Below are 20002 nucleotides of genomic sequence, written 5' to 3' on the forward strand. Positions count from 1 at the left end.
GTTATCTTCATAAATTGCGATTTATTTTTAAAATGAGCTGGCTACGATACCCTTCTCTGGTCAGATATGGAATGTCAGATATATATCCTATCCAAAGGTAGTAAACATTCGACCCTCTAATTTCACATTTATTTTTTATGAATTTTTCTTAAGTGCCATTTTAACACACAAGTCTATGGGGAATGTTTTACGCGCGTGAGACCTATAGGTAATACAGGCGAGTTCCCTATAGTGGATGGAATACCTGCCCAAACTCCTCAGTAGCAAACAATTTCTAACTGATATCAATATGTTTGGTCATCAAGTGGTGCAAAAAATGGATTTAATGGCTTAGCAAGGCTATATATCAGGTAAAGTTAGTAGGTATGTGTATGTAAGCCTAGGAATGCATATAGACTGGTCAATGAGAGTCTAGGCCTCTTTATGTTTCGATTCATCATTGGTTTGTGCTAGTGTATGATCACCTACTTAATGTTAGAAAGACCTTTACAAATTGCTCATGTTAAAATTGTTCTTTGGAATGGGGTAGAGAGGAAATATCACTTTGTGAACTTTACTGAAGAGAACTAGAGTGGTACCTTCAAGAAGGTATTTAGAAAAAGGCACAGAGTAAGGTAAGGTATCTAATAGTGCTCAACTAAGGAGGGAGGGGGTGGGGTAGCTGTGTGCTCCAATCTTAGTCTAGCCCCCCCCCCCCCCCCCTCTTTATAAGCCATGCCATCTATAAAATTATCTTTCTTTCTTTCTCTCTCTCTCTCTCTTTCTATCTATTTATGTATATCTTCCTTCTTGCATCTGATAGGCAATAGCCCTAGGAAGATTTTGATATATAGGTCAAGTGCAAATGTACTAAAGTAATATGCTCTCATTCTTTTATTGTTTCCTCATTCAATCTCATGTATATCTGGTAATTATGTTTGGGGCAGTTCTGGTATTCTGATATCTACACAAAATTTACATACACCTTTATATTACAAGGAGAATAGGGGCCTATATATATTGTCATTGCATTCACTCATTGGGCTATATGCAGGTAGGATAAGTAGACATCCATATAGTAAATATAACATGTATGAGTAACACATTAAAATGGATCATTGCATAGAAAATAGGCATTTTCAATGCATTTCTTTGTGCTAGTGCGAGTGTACAGATATAAAAGAATAGCAAAGTAGCTATTAAAAAAAATAAAATTCATAGGTCATATAATATAGGTGCCATGAGCCTAATTACATCAGGAGGGCAAAAGATATTCGTTCGACCCAACCCATTCGAATTTTTTAAATTTGATATTGCTGATTGACAAAAGTGTATGAATATGATTCAAAATCTAACACTGATTCTAGAAATGGTAACTACTGAACTTCCTTTGCCCAAATTGGGAAGATATATCAATGATTTGGAACTATTTTTTGACTGGCGGAAGAATTGGGGCTATTTTACTGTTTCAGTTGATGAATTTGATCCCATCATAGTTATCTTCATAAATTGCGATTTATTTTTAAAATGAGCTGGCTACGATACCCTTCTCTGGTCAGATATGGAATGTCAGATATATATCCTATCCAAAGGTAGTAAACATTCGACCCTCTAATTTCACATTTATTTTTTATGAATTTTTCTTAAGTGCCAAAAGTCTATGGGGAATGTTTTACGCGTGTGAGACCCAAGCGCAAGATTTATACGCGTTGAGTCACAGAATGTGCGCGTCATGCATGATGCGCGACTGCAAGGTAACGATTACGTCACAATTGCTTATTAAGGGTTACTTCGCTAAGGTCGTGAATAACCTGAAATCAGAAGTAGTGATAAGCAAACAGGCATATAATTGCCCGGGGGGGGGGGCACTTACATTGACGAGTGGATACCATGCGCGACCAAAAAACATGTTTCAAGATAGCGCATGTTACGTACGTAACGTAATAAGGGTGTCAAGCACTAAAATAATGAAAAAAGGGTATCTATTTTCGATGTTTTATAAAGGATGTACTTTTGCCCCAAGAGTCAACACTATATGTAATTAGAGTAGATTTGCGTGAGTGGGGCTGTACTAAACCCAATAATGTAGGTAAAGGTAAAATCGACGACCGACCTCCGTGACATAACAATTCAAATCTTGCTGTACTTGTTTAGGGGGTCAATTCAGGGAATACTTGCCAATAGTATCGTTTTGTTTCCAATACTTGTTAAGGGTAGGCTTTCACATGCCAATACTTGTTAAGGGGTGCATTTTCAGAATATGGAAAATACGTATTTAGGGTGCTTTTTGAGACCCCATGGTCGCGCATGGTATCCACTCGTCAATGGAAGTGCCCCCCCCCCCCGGGATAAATTGTTACAAATAGTAGCTTGAATTACACATTCTACAGCCTTAGGTAGTAATAATACTATTGACTGGCTCTTATTCCCTAATTCGACTCTCAATCGTGAATAAATTATTTTCAGTCACGCCTCACTATCCTTAAGCACAACCAGTGCAACAACATCAAAACCTGAAATAGAAAACATTTATATACTTTACAAAAAACATACCTGTTTCGAGGGGAGCACCAAGCTTCGACGGCAAGACAGCACGAACGGTACTTACTGACGAATGTACTGAGGCCTCCCTCTGAGTTCAGATCTCGAAGAACTCATCAATGTAATGTACATGCTGTAAGGCCTATCCACCCATCAGAATTATATTTGCTCTATCTTCTTGCATCCAGTCAATCGTCCACATATCCATCCCGAATAAGACGTCCGTACTGTGCTGTGTCGAACTCGGTCAGTGAATTCCGAATCGTTTAGGAATTCAGACACTCCTCACGCAAGCATTGTTATGCTAATCGGATACTTCTGCTAAGAAAAGAAAATGTATTTATTCCCTAATTCGACTCTCAATCGTGAATAAATTATTTTCAGTCACGCCTCACTATCCTTAAGCACAACCAGTGCAACAACATCAACACCTGAAATAGAAAACATTTATATACTTTACAAAAAACATACCTGTTTCGAGGGGAGCACCAAGCTTCGACGGCAATACAAGCTAAACTTATAGCTCCCCCTCTCAGTCAATCAAAGAACGGGTAAACAAGAAAATGAGTTACACGACGCAATCATTTCAATTTAACCAACTTTAAATGTATAATGATAATAATACATGTCTCATTCAACAATCTCATCGAACGCCTACAATCCATCTTTAACAAAGTATACGTATAATCATACTGAGGCTAATTTACCCGGTATAAAAATAATTCTAAAGCCCCAAATTCATAGAAATTGAAAGACAATCCTTCATATTGTCTTTAATATATCCATCCTTAGCAGTCTCCGACCTCCACCTACCATGTTTCTTAAACAACCTGTCTTGGAACACCAAAGTTCGCTGCTGCTGTGGCTCCGCCACTTCGGAGGCTATGCATGCCAAAACTCTTTGGATTCAACCCTACTTTCGCCAACGCCTCTCTCAATAATTCTAAACATCTAGTATAAGACAACTGTCCACGTCTTAACTTGTAACTATTACTGGATTTACAGTAATTTAGAGGCCTAAAAAGAAATACTTCATCAGAGGCATACCGTCCTAATCACAGCGTGGAGACTCTCTTGGTGAACTTATCGAATGACATATTGTCAGAGATGGACACCGGACGTGTCACAGCTTTGGTTTGTTTAGACATGTCTTCTGCATTTGACACGGTTCACCATGGCATACTTTTGGATATTCTGTCATCTCTTGGTCTTCGGGGAAAGGTCTTCAGCTGGTTTGAGTCATATCTATCTGATCGATATCAGCTGGTTTGTGTCAACAGTGCAAGGTCAGATCAAGTTCCCCTGACAAGCGGAGTTCCCCAAGGATCGATGGGAGGTCCCCTACTTTTTTCTGTATACATCAGTGGTCTCAAGCATATTTTAGATAAGCACTCTGTTATTAAGTACCACTGTTACGCCGACGATGTTCAGCTGTATACTTCTTTCGCCGCTGGTCAAGATAACACTGAACTAGCTATCAAAAAGCTTGAAGAATGTATTAATGATGTACTAGACTGGATGTGCTCACACTCTCTTAAAGCAAATAATGCTAAGTCTGAATTCATGTTGCTTGGTTCTAGGGCTCAGTTATCTAAGTCTAATGTCTGCTCCATAAAAATAGGATGTTCTGTAATCAGAGTTTCAGATAAGTGCAGAAATCTTGGGGTTATGTTTGATGCTAATATGTCCAGGTCTCTAGTATATGTCAATCAGTACAGTACCAATTACGGAATTTGGGGTTCATTAGGAAGTATCTCACTAAGTCTTGTACAGAGAAGATTATACATGCACTCGTAACATCCCGTCTTGATTTTTGCAATAGTTTAGTATATAATGTTTCACAATCTCAGTTAGATCGCCTTAGGAAACTCCAACATAATGCTGCCCGTATCGTCACCATGTCCCCCAAGAGGAATCACATAACCCCCATTCTCAAATCTCTTCACTGGTTACCCGTTGTACAGCGCATTACATTTAAAATCCTACTACTTGTTTTCCATTCTATTTACAGAACTGCACCTCAATACAACTCTTCTTTGATTACTCCATACAATCCCTCTCGCAACCTTAGGTCTTCTAGTTCATTCTTTCTCGCTGTACCACAATCTCATAATTCATGGGGGGATCGATCATTTCAACATGCTGGGCCTTTCCTATGGAATAAACTGCCAATAGAAATCCGCAATATTTCTTGTCTCACCACTTTCAAAAGTTCTCTTAAAACCTGGTTATTCACGCAAGCTTTTAGGTAATTGTTATTCTACCCCTCTTTTTAGTAGGTTTTCTTTCTTCCTTCCTTTCTTTTTCCTTTTCTTTTCTTTTCTTTTCTTTATTGCGCCATGAGCATCTTTTTTATGATGGATACCGGCGCATTACAAATGTTCATATTATTATTATTATTATTATTATTAAGCCCCGCTGCAATCAAATATTTCCTCAAAGCTAATACGGGGCATGTGGGGGAATTTGTAGCACCTATAAGAACCCATGCTTCTTGCCTGTAAATATCGGTTTTAATTTTCATGATGAAAGTATTCACATGAGAAAAATACAAGTCTAAATCACATTTACGAATATGTATCATTTCATCAAATCGTATAGAATGCCTGCGTAGGAAATCAAAATCATAGCACATAATCAAATATCTAATAGACTCGTTGAAGATCCATACTTCTCAACAACTGCTTTCAAAATGTCTGGGGTTATAACTTCTTTCTTAACGATCGGTTTGTTTAGTAATTTCTTTAAACATTGTAAAACAATATGTATGAACTTGCGATCACAGGGATTAACATTCATCCTTGGCTTGCAGTCAGAATGCCACTTAATGGCGTAAAAAGCCGATTCTATCCTCGAATAAGGAGCTTCTCTTTGATACAAATGAATAAGATAGCGACTAATATCTTCTGGTTCTGCTGTGTCAGAATTTACTTTATTTTGCTTACACTAATCTCTCCAGATATTCAACGCTCTGTTGTATTTACTCATAGTGTTATCAGCTCTCGAAGTTGTCAAGACCTTGTTCAAAGTTATATCATATCCTTCATGAAGAGAATTTCTGGATTTGAGAAAAATTAAACAAAACTTAAGCTGGTATATATTTATCTCAACACAATATATTCAAATTGTGATAAATTCTCAAGTTCAGTCATTCTTATCAAATTCTCAAAATTTAATCACTTCTAATACGTTTTACAGCCATGACAGCAAAATTAAACATTAACTATGCAGCTATCCTCAAACCTGGTGGTTTTATATTTTCACTAAAATTTCAGTATGAAATTCATTAGATCACAATTCCATATCATAATTCGTTTCAATCGTCTTGAAGGCTTAGCAAAACAATAGCTTTGGGATTCATTTCCTTTGCGAAAATATTAATTTTTGCCTTAAAACACTTGCAAAAAACTTTCTGAAACATTTTATTCTCAAGAATTCTGTAATTTTGAGACTTTGAATGTTTTCAATCATCACCAATTTCTTCATTCTGAGCTCCGCCGCCAGTAAATTATAACTAATTTGAGAATGAAATCTCATATCAATTCCTTATCAACCTTTACGATTGTTATCCTTTTACATAATCATAACATTCTCCAATTTCCATCACCACTTCTTTGCTCTGCAGCATAAGTGGATCCTAGCTATGCAGCTATCTGCCATGCGGCCCTGTACAAATTACATGTTGCATTCCAACAGTATAATTTTGAATTAACCTCCATCAAATGGATGTATTACATACCAACATTCATGTCAGCCATCTCTCACAAACCGTTAAGGCGTAGACATAGGACTGGGATTTTGAATTTCTTTGTCCCAAAAATAGATTTTTTGATTTTTTTTTTTTTTTTTTTTTTAATTTTTTTTTTTTTTATTGTTTCTGCCTTGAACGAAAATTCCTTGAGGATTATCAATTTTGAAGTATTCAGAGATTAAGGAACGAAAATCACTTTGTTCAGAGAAAAGAATCGGCCAGAAGGGTGCAGACGGCCAGAAGGGAACAACCAAAGTCCCCCTAGCAGAACAAAACCTTCAGATGCTTAAGTACTTGCCCTATACATTCGATAGGTGGAACCACCCAATTATTCTCGCCCGACCAATCACATGAGAAGGGATCAACATGATCTGTTAGGGGACACCAATATTTAGAATTGAACTTCTTAATTTTGAAATTGAAATCGTCCGCAAATCTGTCCACAGTGTGAGGGCCCCAGATTTTGTCAAAAAATCCGAAAAATTCATCTGACACACCCCAATCATCAAAATCTATCATGCGACTTAGTGCATCTGCAAAACGGTTCTCCTCTCTGGGAGCCCAATGAACGTGAAGACTAATGTTGTTTCTTTTACACAACTCAAAGATGTGTAAACTCATCTCATGCAATTCTGCAATCATACTTCCTTTATTTACAATCGATTCTACTCCTTTATTATCACAGAGGACCTTGACAGTTTTATGTCTCATGTGAGATACAACTGTTTGCAGTGTCATACTTACTGACTTGAGTTCTCTCCAAGTGGAGTTTTTAACCATTTCAAACTCAATCCAATCTCATCCCATTTCATGCCTGCGCACTCAGAAACCCATGCCCCGCAGCCTGATGGACTTGCATCAGAATAGATGAAAGTCTGTGGAACTGAATAAGCAGAAATAATGCTTACGTTAAGAATATGCAAATTCTTCTCCAGAAGAAGAACACGAATATTAAATCATCACTATTGATCACATTATGTCCTATCCCGATGTACCCACCGGATGATTTCGTGATGCATAAATCTGGTTTTAAATTGAGTAACTGTGCCAAACACTGGATTCAATGTATCTTTCCAACTATAACTACGATCTTTCGTGCTGAAACCTCAGGCAATTCTGCTTGAAATGAATCTGAACATAACTCAAGATCCTTCATCCTTCTTTCAGTAATCTTTATATAAGCTACCCTGCTTTCCCGTGGTATTCCTAACCAATCCAAACACTGGACAAGAGTCCATTGAGATATTTCTCAACATTTGGTATCAAACCTGCTTCAAGTAAGTCATTTTTCACCGTCTTGACCATAGTAGGCCTATCATACGAATCAAAGGAAGCAGCACGACCCAATCATCTATATACAAAACAATGAAAATACCATTTCTATACGCCAATGATTAACAATAGGCTTAAATCATGTAATGAAGACAAAGGTAGCTGCTGCCAACCCAATGGCAAAACCTAAAAAGAGAAAAACCTTGTACCACTACCAAAATCCCAACTAAAGCCTACAATTTTTCATGCACTTGAAAAATGTAATCATGATGATAACCTTGCTTAAGTTCAAAGGAAAGCATAAAATCTCCCTGTTTTAAATATGACATGACTACATTCCAGTCTTCAAGTATAATAGTGTTCTTCCACAAGTGTTAGTTGACATAACGTAAACCAAGAACCAGTCTCTTTTTATATCTGAACTCTGAATTGAATCTGAAAAGGGGTAACATCATGGGGTGCAGTGGTGGATTCAACAACCAAACCCTTTTTAATAATAATTCGTTAATGGCTTCAGAAACGAAATCGGGATCGATGTCAATGCTGACTTATCATCTTATTGTAAGGTAACTTGTAACCATGTTCATTGACATCTACAACAAATTGAGATGCATCAGTTGATTTCCAAATTGTAAGGAAGCATTCAATCTACCTTTAACCAAAGGTTCTGAATTTCATTGATCATACTCATAATTTCTCAAATAAAATTCTTCCTCCTACCCTGCACATCTTGTCGAATCAACACTAACGTTACTCGATGTTTCCCAACCGAAACAAATTCAACAATGCTCTGTTTCTGTATTTCTTAATTTAGAAGGGCCCGCTGACGGACCAGGAGTAGTCAATATATTCCAGATTGTTTGATCTGTGTCATATCTATGTCTAGGTTCATTAGTTAAAGGTGGAATTCAACCAAAATAACACATCTTTTCTTAACATATAATTATGGACTAGGTAGAATCAAGAATAGATTCATTTGCTACGCGCTTCTGATCATTCTACTCTTCAGTTTTCAAATACCACACTTCGTCAAATACAGAACAAAACTGACATTTACCTTGCTCAGTTTGACCATGATCAATGGATCATTTAACTCTGTTGAGCATTGTTATCTCTGAAGGATGAATCTTGCTGGGATCTTGCTTCCTGATACCTGGCCCAGGTCAAAAAACCAGTTAAGGACCAGTTCATCCAACTGGTACTGGTACCAGTTGATTCCAGTTAGCGAACTGGATTCAATATGGAAATTGGAATACTGGAATCAACTGGATTCCAGTTGATTCCAATACTGGAATCAACTGGAATCCAGTTGACAAATTGTAACTGGTACCAGTTGGAAATACCAGTTGGCAACTGGTCCTAACTGGTACCAGTTAGCAACTGGTACCAGTTGACAACTGGTCCTAACTGGTACCAGTTAGGACCAGTTGGAAACATGAGTTGTCAACTGGTGCCAGTTAAAACCAGTTGGAAACACCAATTGTAAACTGGTGCCAGTTAGGACCAGTTGGAAACATGAGTTGTCAACTGGTGCCAGTTAAAACCAGTTGGAAACACAAATTGTCAACTGGTGCCAGTTAGGACCAGTTGGAAACATGAGTTGTCAACTGGTGCCAGTTAAAACCAGTTGGAAACACCAATTGTCAACTGGTGCCAGTTAGGACCAGTTGGAAACATGAGTTGTCAACTGGTGCCAGTTAAAACCAGTTGGAAACACAAATTGTCAACTGGTGCCAGTTAGGACCAGTTGGAAACATGAGGTGTCAACTGGTGCCAGTTAAAACCAGTTGGAAACACCAATTGTCAACTGGTGCCAGTTAGGACCAGTTGGAAACATGAGTTGTCAACTGGTGCCAGTTAAAACCAGTTGGAAACACCAGTTGTCAACTGGTGCCAGTTAGAACAAGTTGGAAGCACCAGTTAGGACCAGTTGGAAACATAAATTGTCAAGTGGTACCAGTTAGAAACACCCTGCAATGTATAGCATAAACAAAAATGAATCATGTGGATATGTACATTCCCGATCTTTTACTCTTCTCATATAATCACTCCTTCGTTTTCCTTGCGCACACACACATTAGAATATTGGTACCAACACCCCCCCCCCCCCTCTCAGGCGGTTATTTAAATTATAAATTATCTTCAATTATCTTTACATTGAATGTCCACTCCTGTTATAACAATGTGCATGGACAAGTGAAATAATTATCCTTGCACATAGGACTGATGAAATGAATCAAGGTAAATTTGTAGCATTGTATTGAAACCTTGTTAATTTCCACATGCACAATATAACAGGATTGGACTGTAAACTTGCTCTGGTAAATCAATCCCTCAGTCTCTTGAAATCTGTACCAAAAAACATCAGAGAATGACAAAAGTCACAAAAAACATCTATATGGTATTTAAACTAGGAATTTAATGAAAGAAAATTATGTTACAAACTGTAACATGCTGTGTATAATTCTTGTATTATGTGTCAACACAGATCATTAACTTACACAGTAAATAATCCAATTTTTACATGCTAGCTTGGAGACAAAATTTGAATATAATGCATCTAAGCATTTACCTTCAATAAATAATATGTACTATTTTTAAAGGAATGATAAAGGAGTCTTTTTTTAATTATTATTTATTGAGATCTTGGGGCCCTCACTGGCTCTGAAGAGGAAACGTGAAACAGGTACCTTCCTTTCCTGTAGTGGCACTTGATCTTTGCTGGTAGATGCGATGTATCTGAAGATTAGAAAAAAAACCAATGGAATGAAAAATAATAAGTACAGTGAATACCGTAATACAAAATTTCAGTGGTGTAAAATTATATCTGCACATAAAGAAAATACATGGGATAGTGAAACTTCTCTAAGTTCCATATTTCAATGATTCAATTATAAATGATAGACAGCACATCATCATTTTTATTACAACATGTATAGTAAGTTCACATGGTCTTGGGAATACTTCTGAAATTGACATCGCAGAGATGAAATTGCCTCGACCTTATACCTATACATTTATTTTAATAATAAAGACTTAGACTATGTATGTTTGCATATATGTATCTAGGAGTCTATGTTGCACATTATCTGCTAACATCTGATGGGTATTTCATGATTGTCAGTGCCGACTATTTCAGTGAAATCATTGCTTTTGATTGGCTGAGAAGCACTGGCCTCTGACTGTTACTATGGTAACTGTCGGAAAAAGACAACTTGTTAATGCTGACAACTTTCAAAAAGCAGTTCCCAGAACATGTTTAAAAACGCAAGACAAAGCAACAAAAAAAATGAAATACAAAATTTTATCCGAGGATTAAAGGGATGGTCCGGGCCGAAAATATTTACATCTAAATAATACTTAAGTAAAATTCACAGAGCAAAATGATGAAAATTTCATCAAAATAGGATAACAAGAAGTTATTGAATTTTAAAGTTTATCAATATTTTGTGAAAACAGTTGTATGCACTTCGTCATGAATATTCATTAGGTGGGCTGATGTCACATCTCCACTTTCCTTTTTTTTATATGTTACTAGATGAAATCATAAATGTTTGATTTTTTCATACATGTGTAAATGATGCGTCTCCATTGTAATGAAATAAGTTGCGTCAATAACTAATGCACCTAATCAGTTGTCAATCCAATTGTCAATAGTTCTTGGTTAAAAATATCTTAATAAACCTAATCTCATATAATAAAATACAAAAGGGCAATTGGGGTATGACATCATCAGCCAACCTAATGAATATTCATAAAGACATGCCTAGAACTATTTCACCGGAATAATGCAAATCTTTAAAATTCAAAACCTTAATTAGTTATCAAATTTTGATCAAGTTTTCAGCATTTTGCTCTGTGAATTTTACTCTATTTATTGAGATATGTTTCCAGCCTGGACCATCCCTTTAATTCTACTTCTACGGTACCCCCACACATACTGGTAAGTCAGAGGTAAAAAACAACGAGAACCAATTTAATTTCAAAGATAAAAAAATACTTCAGCCTCCAGATTTAAGAAAAAATTCAGGAAATGTTATTTTAGTTCAGACTAATTGTGCACGTTTCATTTCGGAGGTCAATCTGAAATTATACTTCCAGTTCCAAATTCACGCCATTTGGTTATGCAAAAGCATGAATTAAAATTGATGGGCATGGGCCCATGTCACTGGCTAGCCTAGAGGACTCCATGAAGATAATTTTATCATTTTTACATTGTATTTTCATCACGGAGCCTAGACAAGCCTCCTATAAGGTTGCTCGTACAACTGTGTAAACAAAGATAGATTTCCCTCGGAAATCCACCTTTCCCATAATGATTTTTGGGCAAACATTAAATTTTTACATTTTGTAAGCCTTGATACTCTAAATGTGTACAAAGGCTTAAAAAAAATTAATTGTAAAATGTACAAATTGGAAATTTTCTTACAAAAAGGATCACTTGCTTGCAGATCTTGTTGTCCTCACTGCCTCTGAAGAGTTCACGTGCGACAGGTACATTCCTTCCCTGTACTGGCACACGTTCTTTGCTGGTAGATGCGATGTATCTGAATAATTTTTTTTAAAACAATGGAGAGAAAAATAATCAGTACAGTGAACAGTGAATAAAAATACGTCTATATTACAGTGAATAGCAATACATGTCTACACCTAAGGCGGGCAAGGGTTACTACAGAGTGTTGTAAAATTCCATTTGCACATTAAGAAAAATACATGGGATTGTGAATCAATGATTCAACTATAATGATAAACAGCACATCATCATATTTATTAAAAAAATGAGTAAGTTCACTTGGTCTTGGGAATACTTCTGAAATCGATGTCGCAGAGATCAGTCCTTCATGTTTATAATTCCATGGAGCTCAATAAATGGCTCTCCTTATGCCTCTGAATTTGCTTTCCTAGACACACTCAATTTTATAAAATGCTCAATTGTTGTAGATTGTTATTTAAATTGTAAATGCAACAGCTGTGTAGCTATTAATTAATCTGTGGTGAAACTAGGCTTGGGTCATGTACAAAAATATCGCGCTCCTCAAAAAAAAATTATAAGTAGGGTGTCCGAACTCATATTAGGCCTAAAAAAAGTGCTAGAATTTCATATTTTACATCTTTAAAACCATTAAATCACCATCTCTTTTCCATAATTCTCATAATAGAAGATACACAAAGACCCCAAAAGAAAACTTGACATCTGAATTACCTAACTTACAGCCTCCTCATATGGAGGGCAGCAACGAAGTATTCGGATCTCCACTCCTGAGTCCTGGCGGTTCTGAGCTGGGCCTTCTTCTGGAAACTACCGGTACCCCAGGTCATGTTCACCGACTTCATCTCCTCCTCGAGGCTCAGTATGACTCCAGGTGGTTTTGGGTCTCCCTCTCTCCTGAAATACACAGTCAAAAAGTGATAAACAGCTATTCATGAAAAAATCAGACTCTTAAAATGGTGGAAAAAATAATGAATTTCGATTTTCGGCATTTCAAAATCTCATCAAAATCCTCAAATCGTGTGTAAAGTGATTGGTGCGCAGACACGAGGCGCTGGCCACTATCATAATGTTAAATCTGAAATTGAAAATCATAACTGGCTGAGTCTCAGATTTTTTCCAAGACCAAGAAAATCAGTTTCACATTCGATCACATATCTCTCTCATTTACTTATAACAATATATGGAACAATATCAACTGAAAGATTTTGTGAAATAAAAAGAAATTCATGTTAAATCTTAACACAAATCGTAAGGTCAATATGATTATGTGCGCAGACTTGCACCGGCATGGCAGCCACACATCCACGCCCGGCTAGTCGCGGCCGGCAGGCAGCGCTGAGGGGCAGTAACAGGATGTCCTGACGAACTCTAACGTTACAGCTAGCCCCGCAGCTAGCTGCGAGCCGCGCCATTTAACAAACTACGAAAAGAAAATCATAGAAAATTGTTAACTTACCTGTAGAGCCTACTGCGAATGTCTTAGCTTTCAAGTCATTGTCCAAATCTGGTCCGTGTGATTTCAGTGGTTGAATTATTATTAAAACGGCCTTCTTTACCCTTCTTTATCGCACTAGCACTCGATAAAAGTGCGGTGCAAATTAACGGCGCGGCGAAGATGGCTCTTTCAAATTCAAATTAGATCGGCGGTTTGCGTTTGGCGGCGCTGGTTAATTTGCATAATAGCGATCAGTGGCACTCAGTGCGCATGCGCAGGCCCGCCCGCGCCCGGTGATTGAAGGAAGATCTGAGTCAGGAATAACGAAGGGGGGGGGGGTCTAAAGCAAGAAAGAAGTTTTAAAATAGAAATACGAACTTCTTAACATACAAATTTCTTCTTGTTTGGTTTTGGTTGGCAACCAGTCAAGAAATTACGATTTTTGCCTCTGCTTTTGGAGCTTTTTTTTTTCTTTGAAAGTTTAAGAATGAATTAGCTTAATATTTAATTGTTCTTTATTTCTATTTTATTTATTTTCTTTTTATTTGAAAGATAAAGATAGCCTTGCTTAACATGGCAAGGTTGTAAACTAGCAATAAATATGCGCGTTATAAATAGAAAAAAATAGCTATTCTATTCACCTTCAAAAATATTTTTAAAATATCAGTGAGTTAAAAAAAGAAAAATACATTAATTTTTATGTGATTTGTAAAAATAGTGTAAAATAGTCCTCTTTAACTTAAATTAGAAAAAAGGGATTAAATAGGAAGAAATTTTTTTCTCGCAACAAATATATCTAGGATAACAATTTTTTTAATGTAAACTAGAAAATTTCACTGAGAATAACATGTTTCGATTTAAGTTATATGGTAATATCGAACCACATACTTTAATGAAACTTTTCAAGGTAGAAATATTAAAATTAACATAAAGAATAATTAAGTTAGTTATTATGTAGATATTTTTTTCCTCTTATCCTCAATCGAGCTGTGTATAGGATGGATAAATGCATGGCATTTATTGTGGTAAAAGGCTGAATTGCATGAATTTGTACAGAGCAAAATTTCAGTAAACAAATAAGCAACAAAAAAATAACAAAGATACTAATGTATAATATTGGAAAGGGGATACAAAAAGAAAAGTATACAGGGAGGGGGGGGGAGTAATGTCAAAAGCAGGAACGGGCAAAGGTTGGGAGTAGGCTAAATGTATATACCTTTAACATATATATAATGAACATTTTCACATAAATATATATTTAACCAATGTTGAATGAATAACAATACATGTAGATTAAAGAGTGGATTGTATGAAATAATACTTGCTTTTTTTTTAGAAAAGTAACGCTTTGTTGATGGTAACAATAATAATAGTTATAGGAAACACATTCATGAATGATAATCATAAAGAATTATCTCAAAAGGAATTAAAAACAAAGATAAGAGGACTTTGAAGTAATATGATCTGTACAAAAAATATAAATATTAATGTAAAGTGGGTTACAGCTATATTGAGCCAGTGACTTGTCGGATAAGAAATTTGAATGATTACTGCAGATATCAACAATTACAAAAATATTTCAAAAGTCAGTTTAAGAGAAGCGACAAATAAAACAACAAAGGTATGAAAACATAGTTCTTATATAATATATATATATATATATATATATATATATATATATATATATATATAAACTCTGTTGGAAATAAGTACAATGCATTACCACTATGCCTCTAATATACATATATATATATGTATATATTATATATGTATATACGGGTTCTTACTAGAATCAACTGGTAAGTCCTATTGGTTCTAACTGGTATCATTTGGTTTGATATTCCAGTATGGTTAATGGGTTTCAAGTGGGTTATGGGTGGCCTATGGGTTCCAACTGGTATAATCTGTTCCAGTTTGGTTTATGGGTTTTAACTGACATCAGCTGGTAGATATATACTGGTAATGCCTATTGGTTCTAACTGGTATCAATTGGTTTGATATTCCAGTATGGTAAATGGGTTTCAAGTGGGTTATGGGAGGTCTATGGGTTCCAACTGGTAAAATATGTCCCAGTTTAATTGATTTATGGGTTTTAACTGGAATCAACTGGTAGTATACCAGTAATGTATGTTGATTTTAACTGGTATCAATTGGTTTGATATTCCAGTATGGTTAATGGGTTTCAAGTGGGTTATGGGAGGTCTATGGGTTCCAACTGGTAAAATATGTTCCAGTTTGGTTTATGGGTTTTAACTGGAATCAACTGGTAGTATACCAGTAATGTATGCTGGTTTAACTGGTATCAATTGGTTTGAAATTCCAGTATGGTTAATGGGTTTCAAGTGGGTTATGGGAGGTCTATGGGTTCCAACTGGTATAATCTGCTCCAGTATATGGTTTATGGCTTTTAACTGGAATCAGCTGGTAGATATGCCAGTAATGCCTATATTGGTTCTAACTGGTATCCATTGGTTTGATATTCCAGTATGGTTAATGGGTTTCAAGTGGGGTTATGGGAGGTCTATGGGTTCCAACTGGAACACTCTGATCCAGTTTGGTTTATGGGTTTTAACTGGAATCAACTGGTAGGTATACCAGTAATGCATGTTGGTTCTAACTGGTATCAATTGGTTTAATGATATACCAGTATGGTTTATGGGTTTAAGGTGGCATTAACTGGTATATACACCCATTGGGTTTCTATGGGTTCCAACTGGCATCAAATGGTCTGGAATCTATTGGTAGATAAACCAGAAAGGCCTATTGGTTTTGGTGTACTAATTTATACCAGTATAGTTAATTGGTTTCAACTGGAATAAACTTGTATGTTTTCAGCATGTCCAGTTGAGACAATGGGTTTCAACTGGAATATACTGGCATGGTGGGAGTTTACCAGTTGTGCCAATTGGTTTCAACTGGTACCAGTTGACTCCAGTTGAAACCAGTTAAAATTTCAACTGGTTTTTTTACCTGGGGGGCAACTTCTCCACTGCCCATGTCTACCACAGGCAAAACGTTCGTCGGTGGTCTGAGGCAACTTGCATACCCGCGCCAACTATTTTGTACATATAAGTTGGCGACACTGCCAAGCGAATATCGATTTCTTGACCCAAAGGGTATACGAAATAAGTTGTCGGAAGTAGTAGAAGAACCTTGAAAATTTCCAACATTCTTGCCCAATATAACCCTTGTTTGTTGAACGAAATAACTTACGCTTTCTATTTACACAAGCCTGAGCTTGCCTCATTCTTTTCTCCCTCATCAGTATTCATCCAATGCGGACCAACCTAAAATATAAAAATGATCTCTATATATTTATTTGATTAATCTCCCATAATTAAGTCATAAAGTAATTCCGCTGTCAAACGAACAGCTTCCATTAACAACATAAGGCCATATCTATTATGTACAACCGTTCATAGCCTAGTTTCCCGCCTAGTTTGGAATTTTCATTCATCTTTATCTCACTAACCTGCTTCAGATTCATCTGCTTTTCTGATATGTTTCTTCCTTTTAGTTATATCTGCAATACCTTACTTCAGCAAAGCAAGGGCTGCGCCCGCTGCTTACCTTACTCTAATAAGGCCAATTTCTTATCCAACTCCTCCTGGCGTCTAGAATTATATTCATATTGAACCTTATTACCTTTCGAAAGACATCTCCGACGCCCTTTTTTAGTTGTAGAAGCTCCGCTGACCCGGGCAATGTATCGAGAATCAACATAATCAAACAGCCAGCCCAATCTTTAAACGAGCCAATGCTTCCTTTGTAGCATTGCTTACAAGAAGGCGAAGGGACTCCAGATTATTGAGTAGAATTTTCTGAAACTGCCTTTAATTTGTGGCCTAACCCGAGGTTAATTTCTTGATTCGCCATTATTTTATATTTAACATCGAATCCAAACTTAGATCTATTACGATAAGGCCTATAGGGCGATTCCACACTAGAACTTCAAAAATATCTTAAATTTCAGCATGCTTTCAATAAGTCATAAGTAGTGTAATATTTTACAATGATACCTAAATTTTATGAAAATTATGAGTTTTAACCAAAAGTGAAGTCAGATATAGTTTTTTTTGGGGGGAACAATGGAATTTTATATTTTCAATAATTTTGCTAATTAAATAGTCAAGTACAAAGACTGCCTGAAACAATTATTGGCAAAGCACGAGAAGATTGAAAATATTGCAGGTCAATGGAATAATGTATCATTGATGGTTCCAAATAATATCTACAACATTTTCATGATCCATAATAGGGGCAGCCCTGATTTTTCCGAACCTATCTTTGGCAATGTCCCGTACGACACATAAAAATGCAAAAGTTTTTCCTACAAATTTATTTTTGATGATGCAATTTCACAATATCAGTTTCTCTTTCTTTGACCCATGGGTGATCGTTTTATCCCATAAGGATAATTATCACTGCCCTTCATTTGTCAATAATTGTCCTATTAAAAGTTGTCCCGTACGACACACAATATATAATGCATTTAATTATACATCCGAAGAATCAAAAGTATTTTATAATGACTTTATGTGGTCATCATTGTAAAGGGGAAGTATTACTAATCAGATATATAACTTCACTTTTCAAAATAGTGATCAGAGATTGCAGAAATCAGCTCTCAAAAATGATTTATTTTCATGCCATATTTCTGCCTTCCACCGGTCCTCTTGCGAGCTCCAGCTGAGTGACGTCACACAATGAGCAGTGAGCAGCTGAGCTGACCCTTATAAAAAAAATTGAATGGTATACCATTGAAATACCATACACCATACACCATTGAAACACCATTGATATACCATTGGAATACCATTCGCACAGCACCCATCATACACCAATGGTATACCATTCAAGCCCCAATGGTATACCATTCAAACTGATTTAAATAATTGGGACGTTACTATTACCATATTCATGAGCACCATTTACCATTCATATACCATTGATCAAACACCATTCACCATTGATCTACCATGGCCACTATAGACAGGTTTACCATTGACCACCATTCAGCCACCATTCACTGGCCTACCATTTACCATTCAGCCACCGTTCACTGGACACCATTGGTCTACCATTCACCTTACACCATACACCATTCGACTACCATTCACCATACACCGTTGACCTACCATTCACCGTATACCATTCGCGTACCATTCACCGTACACCATTCACGTACCATTCACCATACACCATTCACCATACACCGTACACCTACCATTCACCGTACACCATTCGCGTACCATTCACCGTACACCATTCGCGTACCATTCACCATAAACCATTCGCCTACCATACACCGTACACCTACCATTCACCGTACACCATTCGCGTACCATTCACCTACCATTCACCATACACCGTTCACCATTGCCCTACCATTCACCATACACCATTGACCTAACATACATTGTACACCATTGGCCTACCATACACCGCACACCATTGACCTACCATTTACAGTTCACCATTGGCCTACCATACACCATTGACCTACCAATCACCGTACACCATTGGCTTACCATACACCATTGACCTACCATTTACCGTACACCATTGGCCTACCGTTCACTGTACACCATTGTCATACCATACACTCTATACCATTGGTCAACCATTCAATTTACACCATTGGCCATATATTATAGACCACAAGTGTACTGTGAATGGTAGACCAATGGTTTACACTGAATGATAGACAGTAGACCAAAGGTGTACAATGTATAGGAGGCCAATAAATTACAGTGAATGGTAGACCAATGGTGAACAGCATATATAGCTCGGGTTAATGGTAGGTTTGATAATGGATTAAGTATGCACAAGAAAAAAATGATGAAAACAGTTATTTCAAGAACGTCAAATGTTTTTACTATAAGAAGTTTAAGTACAGCATAAACGGAACACAGTATTCACAAGTATAGACTTTATAATTAAAGCACATAAGTTATGGATATATATGACTTTGCTCCTCGTTGACATCTATATTCTGTCAATCTTGGTATCTAAAATAAACATGTATCAAGACAGAGTTTAATTGAAAAACAACAAATGAATAACATTTCCAAGAATAAACCTGTTCTCTCTGATGGCTTTTTACGTGGATTGAGTACTTGGCAAAACCACTGTTCTGCAAACAAACCTGATACTTGTAATACAATAACCTTGATTTTAAATCTGTTGTGTGTAATTGCTTTCACACAGCTACTTCAATGGCATTAATAAAATATTTTTTTTTACTAATAAGTTCAAGTACAAAAGAGTGGAACCCAGTATTGACAAGTACATGTATGGCATAAAAGCACCAGCATTATGAATACATGTGACTGCACGACTCTACAAGAGGTCAATGATTGCACTCCACATAGATATTATGTTAATCTTCCTATAAACAAATCTACATGTAAGACAGAGTTTGGACAACAAACTGATGAACACCAAATTTCGAAGATTAAACTCAAAATGTGTGATAGCCTTCACATGGCCAAATGATTAAAGGTAAAGAGTACCAAACTTAGAGGAAATA

The 20002-nt window shown here is 36.5% G+C and overlaps 1 protein-coding gene across 2 annotated transcripts; it reads right to left on the bottom strand.

Moving 5' to 3' along the window:
* Positions 1-10034: 10034 nt before the first annotated feature.
* LOC129274355 (uncharacterized) lies at positions 10035-13671 on the bottom strand. 2 transcript variants are annotated; one of them, XR_010293747.1, is made up of 4 exons: positions 13492-13671; positions 12747-12929; positions 11973-12090; positions 10035-10282 (listed from the first exon to the last, which is right to left on the bottom strand). XR_010293747.1 is itself a non-coding variant. In XM_064100323.1 (4 exons), the coding sequence occupies exons 2-4, from the start codon at positions 12875-12877 to the stop codon at positions 10199-10201; spliced, it is 324 nt and encodes a 107-aa protein (XP_063956393.1). In that variant the 5' UTR covers positions 12878-12929; positions 13492-13671; the 3' UTR covers positions 10035-10198. The 2 variants fall into 2 exon arrangements, 1 of the variants encoding a protein (XP_063956393.1); XM_064100323.1 differs by having other exon boundaries at positions 12756-12929.
* Between the last annotated feature and the right edge of the window lie 6331 nt (positions 13672-20002).

The sequence above is a fragment of the Lytechinus pictus genome, chromosome 5, assembly GCF_037042905.1.
Source record: "Lytechinus pictus isolate F3 Inbred chromosome 5, Lp3.0, whole genome shotgun sequence".
In the NCBI taxonomy this organism is placed as follows: domain Eukaryota; kingdom Metazoa; phylum Echinodermata; class Echinoidea; order Temnopleuroida; family Toxopneustidae; genus Lytechinus; species Lytechinus pictus.

Coding starts and splice junctions, on each gene's coding strand:
- LOC129274355 (XM_064100323.1), bottom strand. CDS start 12,877: ATGAAGTCGGTGAACATGACCTGGGGTACCGGTAGTTTCCAGAAGAAG. Junction 12,091..12,755: donor GCCCTCCATATGAGGAGGCT/GTAAGTTAGGTA, acceptor AAAATTATTCAG/ATACATCGCATCTACCAGCA. Junction 10,283..11,972: donor GCAAGCAAGTGATCCTTTTT/GTAAGAAAATTT, acceptor TCTAATCTTCAG/ATACATCGCATCTACCAGCA.